The sequence below is a fragment of the Diorhabda carinulata genome, chromosome X (genome assembly GCF_026250575.1).
Source record: "Diorhabda carinulata isolate Delta chromosome X, icDioCari1.1, whole genome shotgun sequence".
Lineage (NCBI taxonomy): Eukaryota > Metazoa > Arthropoda > Insecta > Coleoptera > Chrysomelidae > Diorhabda > Diorhabda carinulata.
In genome coordinates, this window is record NC_079472.1 from 14,592,968 (window position 1) to 14,611,930 (window position 18,963).

General features: G+C 31.9%; 1 protein-coding gene across 2 annotated transcripts; it reads left to right on the top strand.

Moving 5' to 3' along the window:
• The first annotated feature begins 133 nt into the window (after nucleotides 1-133).
• Nucleotides 134-17,982, top strand: LOC130901010 (chorion peroxidase). 2 transcript variants are annotated; one of them, XM_057812053.1, is made up of 14 exons: nucleotides 134-239; nucleotides 915-1,231; nucleotides 1,289-1,574; nucleotides 1,624-1,847; nucleotides 2,439-2,615; nucleotides 3,363-3,559; nucleotides 5,346-5,538; nucleotides 6,543-6,740; nucleotides 10,226-10,376; nucleotides 11,191-11,344; nucleotides 12,007-12,165; nucleotides 12,293-12,494; nucleotides 15,440-15,551; nucleotides 17,802-17,982. In XM_057812053.1, exons 2-14 carry the CDS (start codon nucleotides 922-924, stop codon nucleotides 17,866-17,868), a joined length of 2,430 nt encoding a protein of 809 aa, XP_057668036.1. In that variant the 5' UTR covers nucleotides 134-239; nucleotides 915-921; the 3' UTR covers nucleotides 17,869-17,982. The 2 variants fall into 2 exon arrangements, with proteins under 2 accessions (XP_057668036.1, XP_057668037.1); XM_057812054.1 differs by having other exon boundaries at nucleotides 1,633-1,847.
• Nucleotides 17,983-18,963: the final 981 nt, after the last annotated feature.

Sequence of the window (18,963 nt, forward strand, 5' to 3'; positions counted from 1 at the left end):
ATCTTAACAACTTAAATGAAGAAAAAACCACAAACCCTAAGAAAATAATGAGTATCATAATTTCCTGTGTTAATTTGCTCAAATTGACTGTACTATAAATTAGAATTATCTACAAAAATTCATCAAAAAACTTATACCTAATTATTTAGTTCTGATGTATGGTAGCAAATTAAATGAGTTGTACTCATACATTTTTGTTCTATTTTACTTTTATTTAAGTGATTAATTTCTAGATTAAGGTATGTGAATTGTTCAAATTTATGATATATACATGAAAGAAAAACTATGTATTTTTATAAGAAGCTCAACAATTTCATAGAAGAAATAATTTTTTACGAATATATTCGATTTGAATGTTTTATAAAAATTTTTTTAGCATTCCATTGTCTTTTTTCAATTATTGAGTCTATGGATTAAGAAAAGTAATATAATTTATCGGTGGTAATATTTTAATATTAATGAAACTTTTTCCCACGTGTTGTACACTATACTTTTTCAATACGGTGCATTTTCTGACTCCATTGCCATTGTTCGAGTAATTAGCATTAATTATTTCACTACCAAACACACATAGTCCAAAGCCACTTCTACCAAAATGCATCTATCAAATAACGAAATGTTCCCGGAATAATTTCAATCTTCCGTTTCTTCTGCAACTCCCTTTCCATGTCCACATCTCCTCTTGGATTCTTTGGAGCACTTCCATATATTTTAATCTTTTTTCTTCCGATTTAATTTTTTTCATCTAATTCTAATCCATCTATCTTTCGTTTGCTTTTATGTTTCTATATCTAAGCAACTACTTCTAAATTTCCAATCCAAGGAATAAATCTACAGTACTAGTTTCTTTTTTTATTAAATTTTGGTTTTCGCATATTTCAATTTCAATTTTCAAACTTAAATTCTCATTACAGCTTCGACATGGAATTGTTTTATTCAATACTAGTCATATCGTTAACATTAGCTTCATCCCACATAGTCAAAGATCACCAGCATCCAAGATCCCACGTACTTCATGATGTAAATGAAAAATCATTTACGCAAGGAAACGATTTGCATCAATCTGTTAATTTTAATCCATTAGAGTCTTATGTGAATAGTTGTGGAGATGGTTCGAAATGCATACCTTTTGTAAGTTGTCCGGCACATATTTGGACCAAAGATAAAGTATTTTGTAAAACTTTAATATCCAAAACGGGGATATGCTGCAGCACAGGAAAAAATCTTACTAGTAAGTACAATCATGTAAACTTAAGTGCTAACTAATTGTTCGAATTTTTTTCTCTAGAATCATTTACTTCTAAAGATAGAGCTCATCGACATCATCAATTAAAATTAGATTCTGTATCAATTGGTGTTCTTAGTGATAATAGTAGAGCAGCTATGGAGCAAATAAGAGTACAAGAATCAAAGTTACTAATGTCTGGTCCAAATATGATGTTAAAACCAGGTACTCCAAGTTACAGTCACTTCAGGAATTCTAGAAGGTTCGGTACAAATGATTTAGCTGAAGTTGTGAATATCGGCGCTAAAGCTTTAGAAATTGCAATAGCTACAAAAACTTTCGTACGAAGGTATAATTATTTACTTTTACAATGGTTCCTAAATGGTTTTACTATTTAGTATTTTTAGAGAGGGAATTAGTAATTTGGAACTAGAATTAGGAATGTTCGAACAAGATTTAAGATCAACTCCTTTAGGATACGCTTGCTTACAAAAACCTATATGTCCGGCACGTGATGAAAAATACCGAAGAATCGATGGTTCGTGCAATAATCGTTATAATACGTTATGGGGAGCAACTAGAACTTCTTTTTCTCGGTTATTGGCACCATCTTATAGCGACGGTAAGGATATATTTCATCTATAACTCACTTTATTGTTGTTAATTAATCGTCAGATGCGATATCACTCTCATCAACATTTAAAACTGTATCTTCTTCATCATCTTCTTCGATTAGGTAATTTATACATTCTAGCATCTGAAAAAAAAAAACGAAAGAGGCAAAATCGCAGTATAATCATGTGTAACTCAACCTGGGAAGCTAAATAACTTTCACTGAAATTTGTTGCTACGAAAATGATCTCAGAAATAATCTCGTTTTAGCTCCATACATTTTTTCTTTACAAGAAGTATAAAGCGGAGATTTCGTTGGTCAAATCAATGATTTTGATGGAACACTTGTGTTTTACATAATAATATACGGTGTCTTGAGACAATGATGCCTTGTTCGTTATGTTTCAATTAAGTCATCCCTTAAAATTTTAGACCGATACATTTTTTATAAAATCTGAAGGTATTTCAACAATTTTTTTCCAATCTGATGATGTATCGACGTATCTACTGGTTCATAGCGGGTAGTTAGTTTGAAAATTATCGTACCAGGATCTGATTATGTTTTTAATTATAACACGTCACTTCAATATTTACTTTTTAGGAGTTTGGTCGCCTAGAAGATCAGCACTTGCAGGTCATAGTCTTCCAAGTCCGAGATTAGTTACTACCGTTGTTTTTAACGAGAAAGAAGCTGTTAATAGAGAATTTACACTCTTGGTTATGCAATTTGGACAGTTTATTTCTCATGATTTGTCGCATGCTGTAGTTACTACATACAGTGAGTATTTCTAATTAGGAACTTTAGGAATTAAACTGATCAACAAAAAATATTTTTTTCGCGAATATTTATTCGCTTTTTGTGTGAACTAAATGTAAATATATAGCCTTAGATTTTCATCTTGACTATCGTATTGAAGCAATTTGCTTCTTATGTTATACAGGGTGTCCCACGACGAGTTAAAACTATCTGTATATATGGCAAAATACTTATAGTGGAATCATGAAAATTTCTTCGCTCACCTCGTATATTAATAAATTTGTGAAATCTACGTAAAACTTTAGAATACTTTTATCTAAAAACTTTTGCATACATTTAGAGCTATTAACTTTTTTGTAAAAAATTTGAGCGTTGTAGGTCTTTATAAATTATTTTTTTACGAGGATACCCTCAAAGATATGAAAATGGTTTCTATTCGGTTGCCTTAAGCAAGGTCAGACGTATTTAAATCTGTTTTGAAAAATTCTCTATTTTATACAGGGTGTGTATAAAAAGTATTCAAAGTTCAACTTCTTAAATATCAAATTTTTTTATTTTTTTAAATAAAACCACCAGTTTGTTTCTATTTTAATGCATTCAAAGGTAAAAAATAAGTCAAATTCATGTATATTATACCTAAACCTTACCGTTATCCAAATATTAAATGTTTTCTGTAAATTTTTAGAGATGATGTTGCGTTAGAAAATTATCGAAAACTTTTGTTGAAAGAAATTGTAATTTTTTGTTTATTTATGAATGTTTTCATAGGTAACGGTAGCGCTATATCTTGTTGTACGAAAGATGGAAAAACAAGTCTTCCTATTGAGAATCGTCATTACGCCTGTATGCCCATACGTGTACCTGAGAACGATCAATTTTATAGCGATTACAATCAAGGATGTATGAATTTCGTTCGATCTGTTTTAGCACCACGAGACGATTGTACTTTAGGCTATTCACAACAGGTAAATAGGTCTTTCGTTTAGTACTCATGTTTATCTATGAGCTAACCTAACCTATAAGTATTGGATCTCTATAGATCAGTCATATAAGAGATACTAGAGTTCTCAACCTTCAATGCAAATCTATTATTCATATTTTATTCTTATTAATGTCTGGTCTATATTCTAAATTCATCTTAGTAGATTCATTGAACTTATTTTTTTCAACTCGTTCAAAAGCTATAACTAATCGGGACAAAAAACTACGTCATGGTAGTGATTGATGTATTGGAAGTATATTATTTTTAATATATTCCAGACAATGTGAATACAGTTTAACAAAAAATTTTGTTTGTATTTCGTATATAAAATTCGAGTTTTCGTGACACAAATTTAATTCTTTACGAATCCCCTACGTATTTTTTATTATTCAACCACTAATTCACCAATAAGAAATCAGGTTTTGGAGGGTAAGTAAGGGCTGATAATCTGAGATATATTGAATACCATGTACCACGCTGTTTTTTAAGGTTATGTGAATATTTCTTCTCTGCTTTTTAAGGTTATGTCGATTTTTTCTTCCCTACGATTCCCTTAAGTACTTTTTATTATTCAACCACTAATTGACCAATAAGTAATCGAGTTTTGGAGGTTAAGTAAAGTCTGATACTCTGACATTTATCAAATACCTTGTTTACCCTGTTTTCTAAGGTTATATCAATTTTTTCTTCTTTACGATTCCTCTGCGTGTTTTTTATTATTCAACCACCAATTCACCAATGAGAAATCGAGTTTTGAAGGGCAAGTAAGGGCGGATACTCTGAGATATATTGAATACCATGTACCACGCTGTTTTTTAAGGTTATGTGAATATTTCTTCTCTGCTTTTTAAGGTTATGTCGATTTTTTCTTCCCTACGATTCCCTTAAGTATTTTTTATTATTCAACCACTAATTGACCAATAAGTAATCGAGTTTTGGAGGTTAAGTAAAGTCTGATACTCTGACATTTATCAAATACCTTGTTTACCCTGTTTTCTAAGGTTATATCAATTTTTTCTTCTTTACGATTCCTCTGCGTGTTTTTTATTATTCAACCACCAATTCACCAATGAGAAATCGAGTTTTGAAGGGCAAGTAAGGGCGGATACTCTGAGATATATTGAATACCATGTACCACGCTGTTTTTTAAGGTTATGTGAATATTTCTTCTCTGCTTTTTAGGGTTATGTAAATTTTTTCTTCTCTACGATTCCCTTAAGTATTTTTTATTATTCAACCACTAATTGACCAATAAGTAATCGAGTTTTGGAGGTTAAGTAAAGCCTGATACTCTGACATTTATCAAATACATTGTTTACCCTGTTTTTTAAGGTTATATCAATTTCTTCCTCTTTACGATTCCTCTGCGTGTTTTTTATTATTCAACCACCAATTCACCAATGAGAAATCGAGTTTTAAAGGACAAGTAAGGGCTGATACTCTGAGATATATTGAATACCATGTACCACGCTGTTTTTTAAGGTTATGTGAATATTTCTTCTCTGCTTTTTAAGGTTATGTCGATTTTTTCTTCTCTACGATTCCCTTAAGTATTTTTTATTATTCAACCACTAATTCACCAATAAGAAATCGAGTTTTGGAGGTTAAGTAAAGGCTGATACCCTGAGATATATTGAGTACCATGTACTACAACTTGGAACCTAATTAATATGTTCGATCTATATCTAGTATTGTAATCTTAACACGTATTATTACACTTCCACTTTTATAAATGTCTAATTAGAGAAATTGATCATTTTTCTTTCCAGATGAATAAAGTTACTCATTTTTTGGACGGTTCTGGTATTTATGGCTCGACTCCCGAACAAACGGGAGAGCTTCGAAGCTTTATCGGCGGAAAATTGAAAGTTTTTAATGATTTTGGAAGAGATCTATTACCACTTTCAAAAGATCCAAACGCATGTCTGACAAGAGAGGAAGGAATGGCTTGTTTTGAATCGGGTAATTAATTTGTATAACAATACCACAAAGTTTGTTATATAGCTAGAGGACATTATAAAACTGTCGAAAATTATGTAATTCTATTTGCAATCAGTAGATTTAACTTATATTGCTAGCCCTCAAGTCATAGAGAATTCTTTTCGGAAGCTGAAAGAATAAAACAAATTTGAAAATTGAAAAGAGAAATTTCAAGTGGTTTATACTTGGTGGTCGTGATTTTTATGTTATTAGAGTTATCGCACATCGATAGACACACCTCAGAAAGGCTTGAGGTCAACGCTGATGTTCCCCAGAGATGCCTCTTGTCATCTACTTTCTTTATCCAGCAACAGATCACCATAATCAATACAAATCTTAAAAACATTCTAGAGTGCAGTAGAAGCAATTTGATTGAGTTCAATGCAGCAAACACCGAGGCTGCTATTTATGCAAAGGAGGCTTGTACTGCAGCTGAGGATTTAATTGAGTGGCCGATTTAGCCAAGGCAGCTTCACAAAAATTTGGACCAAAAAACTATATATTTTCGATTCGTCCATCCAATTGGAGCTTGATTCCCAAGCATACCCTGAGGATACTCGACTCAATTTAGAAGAGAGCAGTAACGGTCAAGATTTAACCAGAAACCTGGACAGCTTAGAGCACAGAAGCAAAGTCGCTAAACTGGTTTTACCGATAGTTCCACGGCAAATTCCCTTCCGAGCTGTCCAACTTAATTCCGCCTAGAGCAGTTTTTGCAAGATCTACTTGACAGGCAAACGTAGTGGTTCAGGAGCAACGAGTTTGCCCGCAGTCACCCAGAACTTCTTTGGAGAAGTGAAATTAACTACCAAGACACGTCTTTTCTGAAAGTTACAACCTACAGAAGAAGTGCGTGATTAATAATTATTTCTGTAAAATAACAAAATTTTTATTTTGGTCCTTATAAAAAAGGCCCTCGGTAACTAGAATTCATTTTCTCGTTTGTATAATTTGGTTGTTCTAAATAAACGGTTATTTTTTCGTAGGTGATACACGTACTAATCAAATGATCACATTAGTAGCCTTGCACACTATTTTTATGAGAGAACATAATAGAATTGCCACTATTTTATCCCAACTGAATCCCGAATGGAACGATGAAGAAATATTTTTAGAAACAAGACGCATAGTTATCGCCGAATTACAAGTAATCACTTACAAGGAATTTTTGCCAGTCATCTTGGGTAAGTCTGCCATTTTGTAAAGCTTTTTGCTGCGTTTGCTCTCGTTTAGTCTGCGACCAGCTAACACAGGAAGGATTAAAAGCGTTAGTTTATCGAAATACATCTATTCAAAATGAAAACTAAGCAAGGAATATTAATAAATCGTCGTTGCATTCGATTTAAAACAAAAATTTGCATTTGAAAGTATATAAAATTCAATTCGTGCAAGGATTAAAGGATAATCTATGTGGTGTATGTCTATTTTCTTCATTTTACTCCAGAGAAATAAATCTAAACTGATCGAATCGTGTGATCAGGTTATCTCTCATTCCAATCGAACGACCAGGAAACCAGTATTATCAGAAATTAATGGACTGCTACAGTGAAATATTTAGAGTCACCATTTTGCTAGAAAAAAATTCGTGCAAGTGTACGTAATATATGATCTAGTCTAATAAAATTTTATTAGTTATTCTACATATTTAAGATTCCTAATTTTTCGTGAATATTCACAAAAAAAGTTGAGAGATGAAAAACTTCAAGCAAAATCATTGTACAGTAAACAATATATTATGTTAGTAATAAAAATATGTGAAACATATTGCAAACAAAAAAATAAAATTAATTCATGTTGAGAAGATGAAATATTTGAGAGAAGTTGGAGATGAAAGTAACACACGTTCTTGTCGCAACAACTAAAATAGAAATAAAGAGAAAAATGGGCACGAGAAATATTACATACAATAAAAAAGTCCATTATTCACGACATAATACAAAAGACGGGATTTTAAAACCCTGTTATGTCTAGTGTATAACACAAGAAGACAAATGACACGCTCGACAGAACATCTCTTAACTATTGAAATAATCAATCGCAATATCTATCTTTTAATAGTCTATTCATAAAGTCTAAAACATTTACTATTCGTATATATTTGAACTAAAAACTACAAAAGAGGTAAATTTTCCATTGATGATGATGACCGATCAGGAAGGCGCCCAGTTTCTGTGTTAGTCCCCGAAAATATTGATGCAGTTCATGACATGATTTTATCACCGGCGAATTAAGCTAAAACGGATATCTTAAGCACTGAATATTTCATAGGAACGCGTTCATCATATATTTCCCGACAATTTGGACATGAGAAGAATTACCGCAAAATGGATCCCCAAATATTTGAATGTTGACCAAAAGCGTGCAAGGGTAGAAGCATCGATCGCGTTCGATCTATTTGAAAACGATGTAGACTTCTTAAACCGAATTGTTACTTTGGATGAGACTTGGGTACATTTCTACGATCCAGAAATAAAGCAACAATCGATGGAAAGGCGGTCTCCAAGACCTAAGAAGTTTCGTGTCCAAAAATCTGCTGGAAAAGTTTCTGCTTCAGTTTTTTGGGATTGCCATGGAGTAATCAAATCATGATTGATTTTTTGGATAAGGGTAGAACAATAACTGGAGATTACTATTCGACTATTCTACGGGAAAGGAAAAAAGTAACTTGTCTTCCAACGAGGAGGTAATAATGGCTGTGGTGATCTGGTTTGCAGAGCAAGAACAAACATTTTTTTAAAGGTCTAGACGTTGCATGTTCACTGTAATAAATGTAACCAATTAAGAGGAGAATATGTTGAGTTGAGATATTTTCAAATTTTTTTCGTTCTATAGTAGGTTAAGAATTTTTCAATATATCCTCGTATGTATAAGTTTGTCATTTATTGTACCATTAGTTTGTGAGTTATATCATTTTAAGTGAGGAAACATTTGCTAGTTTGAAAAAATGCATGAAAAGAAATTTTTTTGGTTGTTTTCTGGAAAAAATTGGAACCATTGAAGCCAAGACTTATTCGGATTTTGCTCCAGAAAAATAAACCTTTTAGCATTGATTCAGATCCCAAAAAGCATCAAAGTAATTTCTGTTCATTGAAATAGCACACAAATCATGGGACAAAATTTCAAAATTTGAGTTATTAGGTAGTATTTACCAAAACTTTTGGCTCCCGTCCAGTTCCCATCGCTTCTTTTTGGCTAAGATATTCGCATTAAGTCCAGATGAGTTACCAGTCTTCTGATTTTCACAGGCAGATATAATTCCATACTTTTTCAGTAAACAGAAGTATACATATTGCGAACAAATATTTGACATTATTATTTTAATCGGTAGTCACTAGTTACGTGAAGAAACGACTCCAAAGCTTGTGAAGACGTACGGTTGGTTATAGCATCAATATTGTAGGACGCGTATGGTACAATATCCATCGACTATCTGAAAAAAGAAGTATTCAAAAGACTAAAGTGTCATAAATCAATGAATACTATGACAAAATTGAATGAATGACTCCTCAGCAATTTTTCCACGTGCTTAAAACTCAAGAGGAAACTCGCTGGACAGAACCTTTACGCCGGTGAAGAAGTTATCGCCGAATCTGAAGCTCAATTCTATCCAACTAGGTGTTAGCCGTTAATTTACTCATGAAATTACCGCTGGAAAACTAAAACTTTGTATTATACTGTTTATAATAAAGTTTTAATCATAGATAACCAGTGCAGAAAATCGATCAGTTTGCTTTCTCTTTTCTAAACATTCTCGAATCTTAGACAGGTTAATAAAATCTCTCTTTAAACTCATCACCTTTCTAAATATTTCAATACCAAGACGGTTTATTTTCCGTAAATCTTCTAAAACTACTCGGCTTGTTAATACAAACAATGTAGCACTGAATCATGCTATGTATTCCAGAAGTTTCTCGCAATAGTTTTAACACCGGGTAGATGAGTTCTAAGTATAATTTCAGCTCTTGTTCATAAATTTCTTCAATTTATCTTTTTTAAGTAATATTGTTGAGTTTCATCACTTCCAGTTTCACAGGAAGTGTCTTCTTGTTTTATATCTTAATCTAATGGATCACGTCCTTTGATCGTAGCTTCATCTTCATCGTAAGAAGTTGTTTCTTTTACCACATCTATGATTGCTTCAACTTCATCTTCTGGCTCTTAGATTCACGTGGACTGTCATGTACAAAGTCTTCCTATTCAGAATCATTGGAGTCAACAGGTTTCTTATCACTTTGTAACTCATCCCACAAATTTTTAATCATTTTCATAGCTGCACATTTTCATTTAAGCAGTAATAGAAATGGAAAATTCATTGAGAAATCGAAATAATGTTTGATCTCTGACATCGAAACAGCAACTATCGTCGCAGTCTAGATGCTGGCAGCTCCAGCTACTGAAAAGAGTAGTGCAGACATCACTGAGTAATCCATGATTAAAATTGATTGTTCAGGTAACTTTCACCCAACTACACGCGCGCCGGGTTAAAGATCATATTATTCAAAGGATTTTTTGAGATCTTTATATGTTTTTGAATGAAAACAACGTTTACTTCAGACTAAAAATTATTAGAAAGTTGTTAGTACATTATAACATTTAATTCGTTCAATTATTCATATTTTCGCTAAAAGATTCTGGTATTTATTTACATATATATTTGCTTCATTTTCAGGTTACGAAACAATGGAGGAATTTAATTTGAATTTAAAAGACGGTTATGAATATTATTATGGTTACGATCCTGAAATTGATCCTTCCATTATCAATGAATTTACTGCTGCCGCTTTTAGATTTGGACATTCTATTGTTGATGGAAGATTGAAGTAATAAATTTCTACATATTCACATTCAAATTTATCTAGTTTTCTGCTATCTTGATTAGGTATTCCACTTCCTTCTGGGTCCGCCTCTTCTCTTCTTTTTATTTGTTTCGTTTACACTGTTCTTTCTTCTCTCATTTTCACTATGTGTCCAAACCATCTTAACTATGTTCAATTTATATATTTTCTTATATATATATAATAATTTCTTATTTGATTCAGTCTTCGCTCCATAGTTCAGCATTGGTAGTAGTCCTAAGTCGTTTCTGTACGTTTTTTTATCTCTCGTTTTGAAAAATATTCCGTACTGGGATAAATATGTAGTTATAGTCTTATTTAACCCATTGGCTACGCGTTCGACACTTTTATAACTTCTTATTAACATTTTGGAAATTTTTTACAAAGCAAGACATTTTTTTTTCACCTAGAACGCATTCTGAACTTACTTATTTGCATTTTTTTGTCCGAAATGATTCCAATAAGTGCGTCATTATGTTTCATGATTATCTTTGTAATATTAGTGATGTATTATCATCCAACGCTTCTATCATATACTCATTATATTTAAATGTTATTGTAGTATCATAAGATACCATTTGTAGCTTTGTTTTTGTCTAATTTATTGCTTGGCCTGCTGCTGAAAATATGAGAGAAACTTGTTCTTTAAAAGTATTTAGTTACAGCAAAAAGTCTTATCCATCAATTGACTGTAATAGAAATAGGAATTATACGAGTTAACTAAATTGAATAAACTGATTTGTTGAATAACTCGAGGGAAAAAACTGTTTGAAATCTGACTTTAAACCTTATATTTTAGTATATACGGTTTGAATAAACTAGAACAAATTATATCAATACCAGAAGTTATGTTTTATCCGTCTCAAATGAGAAGAAATAAATTCATAGATATGGTATTAACCACATTAACGACTGACCCTATACAACAAGTAGACACGTCATTTCCGGATGCTGTAAGTATGAATTGTCTTGTAAACATACCCTGTAGTATTAAAATATAATATTAGAAAATTCAGAATGGAATTCGTTTAGTATATACAATTTCTAACGTACCAAATTGCAAATATCCGATTGTAATTATTTTAATAATGATAACAACACATGTTTCTTGGGTCGCCATTTTTTCTAACTTCCGTTACAGCAGTGTAGCCAACGTACATACCACCAAAATGATAAATTTATGTTGGCAGATCGATTCTCTTACTTCAGAAACTAACATGTATCTTTATATGTCCTATATCCTATACAAATTTTTTATTTAATGATATTAATATAATCTCCTAGTAAATTTTTTGTTTATTATCATTGATTAGATGAAATTCGTGAAGTTTTAAAAAGTGTTTTTAATAAAAATCGAATACCGAGCGTGCAGCTGTAGCGATTTGTAGATGGTTTCGTTGATAGCTTCTTCAGATATCTAAAAGATTACGTAAAGAGGTTGATAACTCGTATTCAAGGCGTTTTGACTATGAAAAATATTTTTATTTTCACCAGTAATGGTATATTCGAGGAAAAATTAGAAATCTAGGCTCTCTGTACATGAGGCTTTCTTCAATTAACTTTGAACTAACCTGATTCTGGACCAATCCCATCAAAAAATATCATTTTTTTTCAGCTAACAAACTATATGTTTAGAGTTGGGGATCCGTTTGGTGTCGATTTGGCATCTATCAACATTCAACGAGGTAGAGACCATGGATTGAGACCTTATAATGATTACAGGGAATTAAGCGGCTTACCAAGATATAAATCTTTTAGTGAATTTGGATCAGAGGTATAATATTGTTTTATTTTCCTCACCTTCAATTTACTATATCAATTTTTTCTTGGAATTCTTGTTTTGTGTATCTCTTTTCATCAATATTTTCATCTGAAGTGCTACTGAAATGATAATTTTTAAGGGCGAAAAACTGAGTGCTGTCTACGCAAGTGTAGATGATGTGGATTTATGGGTCGGAGGATTATTGGATGAAAAAAGCGAGGGTAGTTTGGTTGGTAGAGTGTTTCGGGATATAATAGCCGAACAGTTTCTGAGATTAAGGAAAGGTGATCGCTATTTCTTTGAAAATAATCCAGACGTTAATCCTAGTAGCTTCACTGAAGGTGAGTTTATTTTGAAAAAATCATGGCTAAACCAAAGGTTAATCTATTATACCCTATATACTGATTTTTTCCAGCATAAAAGTTAATTTTTTGTGTTGTTTTCAATTAAAAAGAATCAAAATTTCTTTTCTTGTCGAAATCATTGATTTTTTAACTGTCTATTGTCCTCCTATAGACCAGAAAGTCTTCTAACAATCTTATTCAAATAACTTTATTGATACAAATAATTATCTCAGACTTAGGAACAGAGGAATGGATATCCCACCACCAAGTTGGCTGTTTTCTTCAATCAAAATCCTTCACAACGTTTGGCGCACAGAATTGGTTTTCAAAACAATGAAATATCTTGCAATTATCTACCAGAAATTATTAAGGTCATATCTTAGCGACTGAGTATTTTGATCAAGATTGAATGAAATCTGGTGTATTTCAAGGCAGCGTTCTTGGATAGCTACTGTACGTGCTAGATACAGCAGATGATACCATCAGTACCAGCGTCTATAATTCTTCAGACACAACAAAATGATGTCCATATGGTTGAAAATTGATGATTGGTAATTTGTTCAAGTTACCAAAAAATATCAGTGTACTTCAGTTTTACTTAACAATATTTAACAATTATTTAGTACCAAATAATTAGAATTTAGTGCGTACGGGATATGATTGCGAAGCAAAGTACAAAAACACCAAAATAAGACTAAGCTCACACAATAATTCCATCTTGCATTCATTATTAGAACCACAAGGCAATAGAAGACTCAAAAGAAACTAGCAGCCAACCAATAAACTTGAAGAACTTTTTATTTTGATTCCTTACGAAAACTTAAAAAAACTGTTGATTTAATGTTTTCAAAATGCAGTAACACCTTAAAGATAGACAGTATTTGAACATTTTCTTAGATTATATTATGAAAAATTAAGAGATTCGGAAAAATAGGTGTATATGTATCTCACTTTGTATCTTTCTCGTCGGTTAATGTAAAATATTGTTAACCACCTAACGGTCAGATGCCTTACGCGCGAATGAAACGAAATTAACGTGACTTAATTCCAGCAACGACGTGAATAAATATTACTAACTAAACCTTCTCCCAAATTTACATTTTATCCTAATTTGGAGCCCGACATTCTCGACTCTATTTCGGCTAAAATATGCCGGGACTAACAGATAAATATGTAACCGCAATTTTTCATTTTCAGTCAAATAAATGTAATTTTTAAAATTATTTTTAATAGTAGGATGAAGAGTTCATCAAATTTAATCAACCACAAAAATTTTTCTATGCACGAACCTCGATTTTTCAACCTTATTTCAATGTCGTTCGAATAATACAGAATGGCGCATATTTGACACATTTACTAAAAACAATGAGATAATTATAATAATTACTTGGAATGTAACGATAATCAATTAAATCCGAAGATGAATAGAATGACTTTAATTGCTATTGAATTGATGGATAGAACAAAACAAACTGAAAAGAAACTTGGAGAATGAAATCAAACAACCAAAAACTAAACTAAGAATAAAGCTTTGAAAAACTACAAAAATTAAAAGTTATGTAGATTATCAATAACACAAAATAATAGACAAGAAGTTTGGGATGAAAACGGAAACCAAAACAGTAAAAACCATAAAGACATCGATCTAAAATGATAAAAAAAACGCGAAAAAAAAAAACAGATACCTTTTGCCAGATACAGAATTACGATTTATTCTTCTCATTTTTCCTTTTGTCCTCTTTCTTTTCTCCATCTTGTCTTGTCCTGTGCTAGTATTATAATTTAATTTATTCTCTTTTGCATTTGTTTTATTATATTTACTATTTGTTAGTTTTGTTTTTCTTGGACAGCCTCTTCTCTTTCTCCTTATAGTTCATGCGTTCCTTATTCGTTTTGTTAATCTTATTCGAACTAATTTAACGTTCCCCTCTTTATTTTTTCTTTGATTATTTCTTGTTATAAGTTATTCCTTATAATTTCGTTTCATACTCTATCTATACTTGTTTTCCTTCTATTTTTCGTAGGTACTTCATCTCGATTGCGTTTACTATTCTAACTATTTCATTTTTATCCATGTTTCACTTTAATATGAACTATTATTGTATTGTAAAAACTCATTTACACTTCCTTTGATATTTCTTTGTTATTGAACGCTATATTTTCCAATACATAGTGTATTTCTGTTTTATTTGTAATTTCCGCTCATATTTTGCCGTCCTGTGTCATTACTAATCCAAGATATTAAAAATTTTACTATTTTGCTTTTTTTTTATCAAATTTTTCGTTAGTGCTTCCATCTTTCTGTAATTTTCTCCCATAATTACTGTCGTGTGCGTATAGTGAAGTTTATTGGGATCATATTGAAATATCTTTAGTTCGTTTATATGTGCCTCGTCCGTTTCCTTACATTTTCTTTAACAATAGTGGACTTGGACTGAACATTTTAAAGCTTTCTGATCTTTGTCTATTCAGTTGTACTTACAGTTATAAATGTTTCTTGTGATAGTTTTGGTATTAGTTAGTTTAATATCTTCCGATCGTTTATTTGGACTGAGTCGAATGCTGCTTTCAGGTCTACGAACATTAAGTGCATCATTTCTCTTTTTCTCGTAAAGTCTTTCCATTTTTTTCACCCTACCTGCTCTTCTTCCAGCTTCTTTTAGTACTATTCTCCTAGTGCTGCTGCTGTTATCCTTTCTTGTGGATTGGAACTAGCAGGTTATTATCCCATTCTTTTGGTGATGTTTCTGACCTCCATGCTCCCTTCATCATCTCTCATATCTATGTCTTGCCTTCCTATCTCAGATTTGACAATTTCTGGATCTATGTTATCTGCATCATTTGTTCAATAAACATTTATCTTCTACCAATAAATCCCATCACAGTAAAATTTATCTAATTGATGAAAAGTTTAATTAATTTTATTTTTCTCTTATTTTCAGATCAATTATTCCAATTAAGGAAAGCTTCTATGGCTAGAATCATTTGTGATAATAGCGATCATATATTATTGTCACGACAAGCTCCAAATGCCTTTAGGACACCAGGATTGGGGTAATATTTATATACTAAATGTTCAATTTAAGCTTTACCATTCGAATATTATATGGTGTATATGTACCTGAGAGGTATTTATCTCCAAACTAACTACTTAATGTCACATCAGGAAAAGCTTATACACCGATTGGACGAATTTGTTGTGGAAAAACTGAAGCCGAACAACAACCCAAACAATTTGAAAAATTTATTGAAAAACCATCAATTCACAATCTCATCAGTGGACTCGATAGAAAGGAAACAAAATTCTAGACCAATATTGGCGTTTATAAATAAAAGAAATTGAAAGATATTGAAGACATTAGAGAAGATTTGTATAAGAATTGAAGAAGCTTTGATCGAATTTTCATTAAACATTGATCTACTAACGAAGAAATTTCATTTTTGATGAATCGACTGAGTTATTTCAATTTTTGAAACTTTAATTTGTATATAATTGTTCATGTAAACCTTCGGTCTCTGAGGACGATAACTTGGTAATCGAAACGCTTGACAGACCCTATGATTTTGAATGTTGGTGTTCAATAGTGTCTCCTATGATTATCGAATTGAAGCGGCGTTGCCAGGACTAAAGATTTATCAGTAAATTTAGAAGAATTTTTTATTCTAAATTGATTATACATGGTAGTATAGAGGTGTCCAAAATATGTCGATTGAAATTTAGCAATTTGAATTGAAGAAGATTGATAGGGCGATCAAAGCAGGGTTCAAAATTTCGAAAAAAATCGATATTTTTGAGATGTAACTTGGTTTAGAGGTAAATTGCTCGCGATTGTCATATTTTTAGCTTCCCTATACGCCTCTTCTCTGTATCGCTTCTTCTATAGGACACCCTGTATCTAATAGATTTACTAAATTAAGTTAATTAGTGAAAATCGATGAAATTACGTAAGTTTAAGCTACCAAACTCTCTATTTTTGATTGTTAGTTTACATAGATAGATAGCTACAAATGTTTCGATGTGAATTTTGAAAATTTGAAACGAATCTTCATTTCTGAAGTAAATATATATTTTGAAACTTTTCATTGAAAACGAGGATGAATTAAGAAACTTCATTCTTTTATCTGAGTTAGTTGTTAGTTTTGATGTGAAAAGCTGCTTTATTAGGGGCTTGTCTTATTTCGAAAAACAATGGATGATGAACAGTCAGGTGAAGGTTTTTTAAGAAAAACAAACCATAACTACGGAAGTTTGTTTGGGAAGAGATATTGACGATCAATACCGTATGGCCAATTCTGAGTTGATTTATTTTCACCTGATTTATTTTTCATGATAGTAATTTCAGTTTTATTTATGTATTAAGAGGACTACGCGTTGCTTGTATAGAAAGTGTTTATGCTTTCTACAAAGGTCTACCTTATAGTGAAAAAAGAGGCATTTAACAGAGAAATTGAAACCAGGTAATCTAAATGGTTACCTAAAAATTCTTGAATTGACAAACCAAAGGACTAAATGTAAAGCTTGATGGACATAAATATCCAATTCGAAGTGGTAATTAATGACCGCCTATCATGGGTCAATAACATTCTGCCTCAAGGCCGAAATGTATGTCTCCGGTACCGATTTTCCTTTTCAGATGGAGTTGCTAGTAATAAACAAATGTGCTCAGGAGTTTCTGGACAAAAACTTCTCTAGAAAGCACATTCTTAGCTATCCAAGAGATGTAATTAATCGAAATAGAGCAACTCTAATGTGGGTATATAAAATAATGAGGAAGTTTTGCCAAAAAAGGGGCAACGACCCTATATCTTGGACCGAGACCCTACTATGACCTCACGAGATGCCACATCAATAACGAACTGAATGAATGGCTTAAGAATCAAATAGAGTTTCATTCAGGCTCAAGATGATCCTACAGATTCATAATCACATCAGCTAAGAAGTCTGAGGAGCTTCTTGTGGTTACCAGTAACGATAAACTGGTAGTCGGTTTTCTGAAAAGTAACTTCTTCTTCAAATATGATCTTAATACAAATGACTGTAGATCATAACAGTAGGTAATGGAATTAACAGACCATTTACTCTGCGAATGTCCTGCCAATTTCATTAAAAGACTCAAGTACTAATACATTAAGAAGTGGTTTCAAAAGCTCCAGGAAACTAACCACCTACCAGCAAGTTTTGAATTTATTTCATAATAACCCCTCCTAAATTTCCTCATTTAAAACATATAATTTCAATAACCAAATACGAATATTTATCAATTTTTTCGAATTAAGAATAAACAGATTTTAACATTTTTTCAGAAATGAGTTTGTCGATTGTACCAGTGATACAATCCCACAAATAGACTTCAGATTTTGGACTCTATAAAAATTCTCCATTTTAAAACACAGGAAGTGCCCAAATTAGTTTTTTTATATTGTCACTACATTGTTAATTTTTAAATCATTTTATTTGTTATATATAATAAATTTTATTAATTATTAATCTTGTTTGAGTTATTCCCTGAATTATTCCTGTCTAATTTCAATAAATATTTTATAACTTGATGTAAAAATTGAAGGATACAAAAAAGACACTTTGAAATGTGTCTAGATTATTCAGTTCAGATTCCTTACATTTTGCTTTTCATCCATTACCAGTTCAAGCTAAAAGTTTATGTTGGCACCAAGGTCATAAATTTCTTCTTTGAATTCTATCTCCAAAATCGTGTATATGAAGACAAGTTTCAACATTTCTGTTAACTTCTTGATTTTTTCTTTAGACATGCTTTTCACTGACACCATCAATAGAACCACTGTCCATAGAATACCAACAATCGTATTAAAGAAATGCGTAGCTCATCTAACAAGTCTTATCTTGGTCATATGAAAAAGGTTTCCTTCCTGCAGATTGGAAAATTATAAGGTTCCACCCATACCAAAAAATAATGGAAAAAGACGAACTACCTTTCAGTTGCTTTAGTCCTATCCATAGCAATCGCAATAGACAAGACTTTTGACCAATTTTGGCATGCCAACCTTCAAAATAAATTAAGATCATAAGGTTTGTCGTCTTCACTTATTGATTGGTTGAGTAGCTTTTTCAAAAACCCGATCCATCCAGCTCACTTTCGATGGGCACACCTCAGAAGGATTTGAGGTTAACGCTGGTGTTCCCCAGGGATTCATATTGTCACATAATGTTGTACATCACATCAATTATTTACTCGCCACCCCAATAAACACCCTTTTTAGCCCTATCCAGAGCAATATCAATGGACATCAAAGATTTTTGACAAAGTTTGGTAAACCAACCTTCAAAACAAATCAAGATCATAAGGTTTGTCGTCCTCACTTATCGATTGGTTGAGTAGCTTTTTCAAAAACCGATCCATCCAGCTCGCTGTCGATGGGCACACTTCAAAAAGATTCGAGGTTAACGCTGATGTTCCCAAGGGATTCATATTGTCACATAATGATCACC

Bases quoted from the DNA above. Each gene is read 5' to 3' on its own strand.
- LOC130901010 (XM_057812053.1), top strand. From the start codon at position 922: ATGGAATTGTTTTATTCAATACTAGTCATATCGTTAACATTAGCTTCA. The intron at 1,575-1,623 runs GTATAATTATTT...TTTACTATTTAG, and splicing joins ACAAAAACTTTCGTACGAAG to TATTTTTAGAGAGGGAATTA. The intron at 12,166-12,292 runs GTATAATATTGT...ATAATTTTTAAG, and splicing joins TTAGTGAATTTGGATCAGAG to GGCGAAAAACTGAGTGCTGT.